The 8,767-nt window shown below is 33.4% G+C and overlaps 1 protein-coding gene across 1 annotated transcript; it reads right to left on the reverse strand.

The window, feature by feature from the left end:
* Positions 1 to 8,149: 8,149 nt before the first annotated feature.
* On the reverse strand, positions 8,150 to 8,536 carry LOC133336935 (uncharacterized). Its single transcript, XM_061545202.1, has one exon. The coding sequence runs from the start codon at positions 8,534 to 8,536 to the stop codon at positions 8,150 to 8,152; it is 387 nt and encodes a 128-aa protein (XP_061401186.1).
* Between the last annotated feature and the right edge of the window lie 231 nt (positions 8,537 to 8,767).

Raw genomic sequence — 8,767 nt, forward strand, 5'->3', positions numbered from 1 at the left:
CATTATGACTGAACTGAACCGAACCGTTTGAACCGGCCAGAGTAGGCCAATAGGAGAGGTGTCGTGTTCCACCAGGCCACACACATCTACAGTGAATCGCCAGAAACTTCGGGAGCTTGGTTGGGATGCATCCCCCATACAGTCCGGACAAGTGATTCAAATACGTTTCTTGCATTGCAAAATTTATTTAATGCTAAAACATTGGTATCTAGGGAGGATTGTAAAAATCGGCTACTATTTTTTTTGCAAATAAAGAGCAGGACTTCTATGAGAGAAGCATTATGAAGTTACCTTTAAAATGGCAACAAATCATACAATAAAACGGTGCATATTTGGCACAAATCGGACATTACAAAGCATGTGAAGTAAAGTCCCATAGCTCATATAAAAATAATAGATTTCGTTTTCCCCAACCCATTATTAGCAGATCATTACCACAAACTGTAGGTGTTTTGGACACGCATTCTTATAATAACCTCACAAAATAGTTGTGTAGGGGATACAAATTCCACGCTTACCCGCCACCATGAGGTGGACGTTCAAAATATCTGAACTCTCTCGGGAGTTTCGTATGGGGTATTTGCCATGGTAAATTGTTGCCAAATTTCTGCGGAGATTTCCCCCCGCCAAGGTCACGAAATTACACGAATTACAATTACTTCGTAATGCTAATGAATGTTCCCTTTGTTCGAAAATAGGCTGTACCTTTATATCGGTCCTATACTCACATATCGACTGTTATTGATAGTCTTTTTTAGAAAGATGAGAATTCAAAATATTAAATGAGACCCAACGCGGATAGAAAAATTTTTGAAATCCTCAAAATAGGAAGAAAGGAAGATTTGCCATCCAATGAGAACGAAATAAATAATTGCAGCTAATTCGGTTAAAACTTTCCTTAAATTATCGAAAATTGGGGGAACCTTCATTGGTGCTTACCCGAAAATTGGGGAAATATTGATAATTTTTGTAGTGGGGTTTCTACGCAATAATAATACAAAAATATGAATTTACAGCGAAATTTCTCAAAATAACAGGGACCGAAAATAACAGTTATTTTTTTAAAATGCGAACAAAAAAATCTTCATGTTAGAGACATGGGACACCAATAGTGTCATATACCAATAGATTCGTGTTGAGGAGCCCATTAAGGATATTGAGTGATCTTGAGAAAACACTCTCAGTTCCCATGTTAAGGATTATTTTTTAACGGAAAAAATAAACGTTGATTTTTAACTGTTAAAAATGATTTTTATTTTTTCCGTCAAAAATAAAAGTCTTTTTGGGATTTTTATTTTTTCAGTCAAAAATAAAAGTCTTTTTGGGACTTTTATTTTTTCCGTCAAAAATAACAGTTTTTTGGGACTTTTATTTTTTCCGTCAAAAATAAAAGTCTTTTTGACTTTTATTTTTTCCGTCAGAAAATAAAAGTCTTTTTGGGATTTTTATTTTTTCCGTCAGGAAATAAAACTCTTTTTATGTAAAGAAGTTTATACAACTTGTAATCAGTTATAAAATTACAATTTATAAATCTCTGTCCTTATTACAATAAGTGTACACATAAGTAATCAAGATCAAAGGTAAAAAATATTTGTTATAAATTTTTAAAAAATAGTCTAGTGTACCAAATCATGAATATAAATTAAAGAATCATTACCCTAACTATTAGGTCAAAGGTTATATAACTGGTACCAAACTCTATATGTTTATTTACGTAAAAAGATTTTTATTTTCTGCCGAAAAAAATAAAAGTCCCAAAAAGACATTTATTTTTGACGGAAAAAATAAAAATCCCAAAAAGACTTTTATTTTTGACGAAAAAAATCAAAATCATTTTTAACAGTTAAAAATCAACGTTTATTTTTTCCGTTAAAAAATAAATAATTAAAGTGGATTTTTTTTATTTAGGTCACATAATAACAGTTATTTTTTACCTGATTTGATATAAGTTATAACCGTTACGGACCCTGCAAAATAACCAAATTTGCGACTTTTCGTTAAATGGTGGCTACCCTAAAAAAAAAAAAAAAAAATTGGACCAATACTATTATCACGGTGATGCCAAGATTCATATGATTTCTCCTTCAATATTTTTTATGATTTATTTCATTTTACAACAAAGAAAAACTTTTAACACCATTGTCATTCTTAAATCTTATCCTCCTTTGGAATATTTTGCTCCTTAACACACTTCGAGACAAGATAAACCATTTCGCTTTCCGGCGTAATTTCATCATACTTTTTAACACATTCTACGACACCATTACGATTATATAAATAATTCATTTTATCCAAAAAATATATTAATCGTTCAGCATCGAAACCATTTTCACTTGTATAGAATTTCATGCGTTTAGCTATACAAGTAATGTACGCTGTCATATCGGGATAATTGCGGACGACACCTTGAAATATAGCGGCTTCAGTTTCATCCGATATTGGATTTTCCTTTTTACATTGTTCTTCTACGGCATCAGGATCTTTAGGAAACCAATCGTGGTCATCGGCAAGGACCTTCTGATGAAAAAGTAAATTTTCCATTAATAAATTACGAAAAATTAGATTGGAATAATATGTTAATACCTGGGTGAATATAATTCCAACAATTATAAAGATTAGTTTATTCATTGTGTCAATGAGTTGATTACAATTCCTACTGATGATTGGCAGATAGTGTATTTGATTTATATACTGAAGACTTTGAGCCGTGTAATATTTTTATAAACAATACATTTTCAAAATAAAAAATACATACAGAATAATGAAATATACGCATACAAATAGATACGGCGGATTTAAGAGCTATCTATACTAATAAAAGAGTAAAGTGATTGACTGACTGACTGATTTAACGATTCATCAACGCCCAGACGAAACGGCTGAAGCTAGAATCTTGAAATTTTGGGTGAGGGTCACTCTTGGCCCAAATGTGACAGATAAGGCTGGGTTTTTGGAAATTCGTACTAGAAGGGTACGAAAAGTACTAAAAAGTACTAAATATGATATCATTTGCATTTGGCGAACCAGTAGAGCTAGAACTTTGAAATTTGGATTGAGGGTCACTGATGGAGTGTAGGATAGATGTACCAAAGGGTTTTTGGAAATTCGAACTCCAACTATCCAAAATGTACGAAAATGTACTAAATTGGGTACAATTCTGTAGCAGGAGAACGGATAGAGCTAAAAACTTAAATTTGGAATGCGAATTAGGGTTGGGAAGTAGGGTCGATATAAGGAGATGGTTTTGAAACCGTGTACTCATGTGTACGAAAAGTACTATATGGTACTATATTTGGTACAAATTTGATTTGGAGGTACAAATGGAGCTAGAATCCTGAAAATTGAAAGTAACATTACCGTCGGAGTATAGGATTGTGATATGTACGTAGTTTTGGAAATTTGTTACTTATGTGTACGAAAAGTACTAAATCGTACTATAATTGGTACAATTTGGATTTGGGTGAGCCGATAGAGCGGGAACAATAAAATTTGGAGTCAGGATCACTGTAGGGGTGTAGGATTGGGGTCAGGACTCAGTTTAAGACATTATTACTTATGGGTACTAAATGGTACTAAATTTGGTACAATTTGAATTTAAGGTGAACAAATTGAGCTAGAATCATGAAATTTGGAGACAGAATCATTGTTTAGGTGTAAGATTGAGATATGTAGGGAGTAGTAGGAAGTTTTGGAAATTCCTACCACTGTGTACTAAATTTGGTACAATTTGAATTGTGGGTGAACCGATAGAGTTGGAATCCTGAAATTTAGATTTTGGAGCACTGTGGGGGTGTTGGTTTGGGTTAAGTTGGAAGTTTTTGAAATTCGTACTAAATGGTACTAAATTTGGTACAATTTGAATTTTAGGTGAACCAATTGAGCTAGAATCATGAAATTTGGAGTCAGGATAATAGTTGAGGTTTAAGATTGAGATATGTAGGGAGTTTTAAAAATTGTTATTAATGTGTACTAAATTTGGTACAATTTTAATTGTGGGTGAACCGATGGAATTGGAATCCTGAAACTTGGATTTAGGATCACTGTGGGGGTGTTGGTTTGAGTTAAGTAGGAAGTTTTTGAAATTCGTACTAAATGGTACTAAATTTGGTACAATTTGAATTGTGGGTGAACCGATAGAGTTGGAATCCTGAAATTTAGATTTTAGAGCACTGTGGGGGTGTTGGTTTGGGTTATGTTGGAAGTTTTTGAAATTCGTACTAAATGGTACTAAATTTGGTACAATTTAAATTTTAGGTGAACCAATTGAGCTAGAATCATGAAATTTGGAGTCAGGATCATTGTTAAGGTTTAAGATTGAGATATGTAGGGAGCTTTAAAAATTTGTACTAATGTGTACTAAATTTGGTACAATTTAAATAGTGGGTGAACCGATAGAGTTGGAATCCTGAATCTTGGATTTAGGATCAGTGTGGGGGGTAGGATTGGGGTATGCAAAAAGTTTGGGAATTAGTACTACTGTGTACTAAATTTGGTACAATTTGAATTGTGAGTGAACTGATAGAGTTTGAATCCTAAAACATGGATTTAGCATCACTGCGGGGGTGTAGGACCGGGGTATGTAGGAAGTGTTGAAATTTTGTATTACTTTGTACTAAATTTTGTACAGTTTGAATTGTGGGCGAACCGATAGAATTGGTATCTTGAAACTTGGATTTAGGATCATTGTGGGGGTGTAGGATTGGGGTATGTAGGAAGTTTTAAAAATTCGTACAAATTTGTACTAAATTTTGTACAATTTAAATTTTTGGTGCACCAATACAGCTGGAATCCTGAAATTTGGAGTTAGGGTTACAGTTTCAAAATAGTACCAAATGTGGATTTGAGTAAACCGATAGAGCTAGAATCTTGAAATTTGAGTGTTGGAAATTCGTATGTTAATGTAGGAAGTTATGACAATTTATATATTTATGTTTACTAACTGGTACTTAATTTGGATTTGGGTGAAGCTATACTTGAAATGTGGAAATTTAACTAAATGACACCAAATTTTGTATAGTGCTTGATTTATTTTGCGGTCAGAATTTTTGTGTTGGGTTGAGTACTATAAGAGAACATTGGTACTAAACGGTTTTAAAAGTGTTAATATTTGTTGGTATTGGGTTTTAAATACTTCCCACATTCGCTGACGAAGTAGCGGGTATATGCTAGTCTATATATAAATCTAGAATTACACCTAACGAGAGGTTGCTACAGTGGGATATGGTTATAACGACATCTTTGCTTATAAGTAAATAATTTGTTACATAAATTTTCGGCTCAAATATTTTTTTTCCAATGTGGAGATTCGTTGTTAGGAATCGGCACTAAAAACTGTTGGTCGTATGCCATTAATCTTTCGTTCCGATTGTCCAAACATGTGTAGTTCCTATAATAAATACAATATTTCTATATATAAAATTATATATCAAAATGGAACTCATGGCCTGGAGCTTGGGAAATTCCATTTGTAGACATTTATTTACATACAAGTTTAATCGTAGATAACAAAAACCAGTAATGAAAGTAGTAAAGTCGGACTGGGCCGACTATATGATACCCTTCACCACTTCGAGTTTATTGTACATATGTGTCCGACTTCGCCTTTTCGAAGGAACATTAACATGAAATTGAACGGACTTAAATATGCGATCTTTATCGATAAGTAAACCGACCATTCTGCAACCTATTCTATATTTTTTAAAAAGATTTAATGAAAACTGTACACACGCGATTTAATTTCTTTCACTATTTAAAATGTAATATCAATCAAACACAAATAGGTCGAAATTATATATAGAAGCCATGCTATATCTAAATCTGAACCGATTTCAAGGAAATTTGCCAGATTTTCAGTACGTTGTGTCAATCGGCCTAGCTATGGGTCTTTAGTGCACCATTCACTTAAAACGGATGAAAATATATATGGGAGCTATATGTAAATCTGAACCGATTTCAAGAACACTTGACACACGAAAGGCTAACTTAAATCGGACGAAACTATATATGGGAGCTATATCTAAATCTGAACCGATTTTCACGAAACTTAGCACACGTCATTCTGGACCTAATTCAGTATTCTATGCCAAATTACGTGCAAATCGAAATATATATAGCGACTTTGATGCCCCATTTACCTTAAATCGGACGAAAATATATATGGGAGCTATATCTAAATCTGAACCGATTTTCCCAATTTCAATAGGGTTCGTCCTTGGGCCAAATGAGTGACTTGTGCTAAATTTCATACAAATCGGATCATAAATGCGACCTGTACTTTGTTTACAATTTAACATGGACAGACAGACGGACGGACGGACATGCATAAATCAACTCAGAAAGTGATTCTATGCATATTCTCAAAAGGAACCATGTGTCCATCTCGTTTCCTTTTGCCTGTTACAAACATATGCAGAATGACATAATGCTCTGTACTACAGTGTGGTGAAGGGTATTAAAATGGGACCCGCATCTGTCTCTCTGTTAATCCTATAGTGAGATATTTTTTATGGTAAATATTCCTGACGAATCCGACAGCCCTTTATAATCTACAATGTATTGAGAATTTATTAGTGCACAGCGGTGTGCCTGAAGGAAATGGAAATGTTGTACCTTTTACTTTTGGCTACCAACAAAAGCACCTCGATGCCCATTCAACGATTCCCAAAAATGTTGTATATACTTGTATTGATAAGCCACAATGTAGACATTTAAAATATCTGTAATTTTAGGTACTTTTATATATGACGGACTATGTCATGGTCAATTTTTGGTACGAAGATGTCAACCTAATGAGAGCCAATTCGGTTAATCTCAAAATATCATTAAAATGGGGCTATCGTAAATAGTGGTCCAATATTGAGACTTTTTGGTATTGAGATTTCAAACCCTATGAGTAATCAAAATACCAAATTACAGCCAAACTTTTGGAGGTATATTTGTCAATGTTTATAATTTTTAATGGGATTATGTATTACACAATTAGAAGCCAAAGTACCAAATTAGAATCAATTCGGTTGTAAACCGTGCCCATACACCTCAAAATACAGAAAATTTTGAGGTTCCTTATATATGGAGGCTACTCTAAAATGTGGACCTATGTTGAGAATTTTCGGCAGTGGGATTTGACACCCAATAAGAATTCAAAATACTAAATTACAACCATATCGGATGAAAAAGGAGTCCACACTCCCGAAAATACCGAAATTTGGGAGATCACGTTAATGGGGACTCTACTAAAATAGGAAGCCATAAAGATAATTATTGGTGAGAAGATGTATTACCTTGTGATACTTCTTCGAATGAAAAACGTTTCCAAAAGGAGGTATAGCAAAACGATGGCCTATATATCCCATTTTCATACATACATTAATAGACAGACTGACCCACCAGAAGAAAGTCTAAAATAATGCTTTTGGACCCATTTGACCCCTTCAATATTAACCGATCATTACCACAAATTGTAGGTGTAGTATTTGACCACAAAATAGTTGGGTATACAAATTCCACGCTTATCCTACATTCAAAATATCTGAACTCTCTCGGGAGTTTCGTATGGGGTATTTGCCATGGTAAATTGCTGCCAAAAATTCTGCGAAGATTTTTCCCCTGCCAAGGTCACGAAACTACACGAATTACAATTACTTCGTAATGCTAATAACTATTTACTTTTGTGTACCTTTATATGGGTCCTATACCCACATATCGACTGTTATTGATAGCCTTTTTAGAAAGATTTGCATCCGAATGAGAATTCAAAATATTAAATGAGACCCAACACGGTTATAATAATTAACCTATATTGGTAATTTTAACGAAAGGAATATTTGACATCCAATGAGAATCAAAATATATAATTGCAGCTAATTCGGTGTAAAACGAAATTCTTAAATTATCGGAAATTGGAGAAACTTCATTGGGGCCTACCCAAAAATTGGGCAAATATTGATAATGTTTGGTAGTGGATTTTCTACGCAATAAGAATACAAAAAACTATGAAATTACAGCCAAATTTCCCAAAATACCCAAATTTTGACTTTTCGTTATATGGTGTCACAATAATGTTGAGAGTTATATGACTCCACCTCCATATTCCTTTATTTAACTGTACTTATTTCATTAAAAAAATCCAATATAATTTTCATTGTTAGATCTAATCCTCCTTCGGCACATTTTCCTCCTTAACACACTTCGAGACGAGATAAACCATTTCGCTTTCCGGCGTAATTTCATCATACTTTTTAACACATTCTTCGACAGCATTACGATTATATAAACGTTCCATTTTATTCAAAACATATACTAATCGTTCAGCATCGAAACCATTTTCGCTTGTATAGAAGTTCATGCGTTTAGCTACACAAGTAATATACCCTGTCATATCAGAATAATTGTGGAAGACACCTTGTAACATATCGTCTTTAGTTTCATCCGATAATGGATTTTCCTTTTCACATTGCTCTTGTACGGCAGCAGGATCTTTAGGAAACCAATCGTGGTCATCCGCAACGACCTTCTGATGAACATGTAAATTTTCCATTAATAAATTATATAAAAATTTGATTAGAAGAAATAATTTTAATACCTGTGTGAATATAATTCCAACAATTATGAAGATTAGTTTATTCATTGTGTCAATGAGTCGATTAACATTCCTACTGATGATTGGCAGATAGTGTACTGGATGTATATACTGAAGACTTTGAATCGTTTAATATATTTATAAATAATATAGTTTCAAAATAAAAAAATACATATAGATTATAGAAAA

The sequence above is a fragment of the Musca vetustissima genome, unplaced genomic scaffold (genome assembly GCF_032173495.1).
Source record: "Musca vetustissima isolate MV318-11 ecotype Yass unplaced genomic scaffold, APGP_CSIRO_Mvet_v1 utg107947, whole genome shotgun sequence".
Classification (NCBI taxonomy): Eukaryota; Metazoa; Arthropoda; class Insecta; order Diptera; family Muscidae; genus Musca; species Musca vetustissima.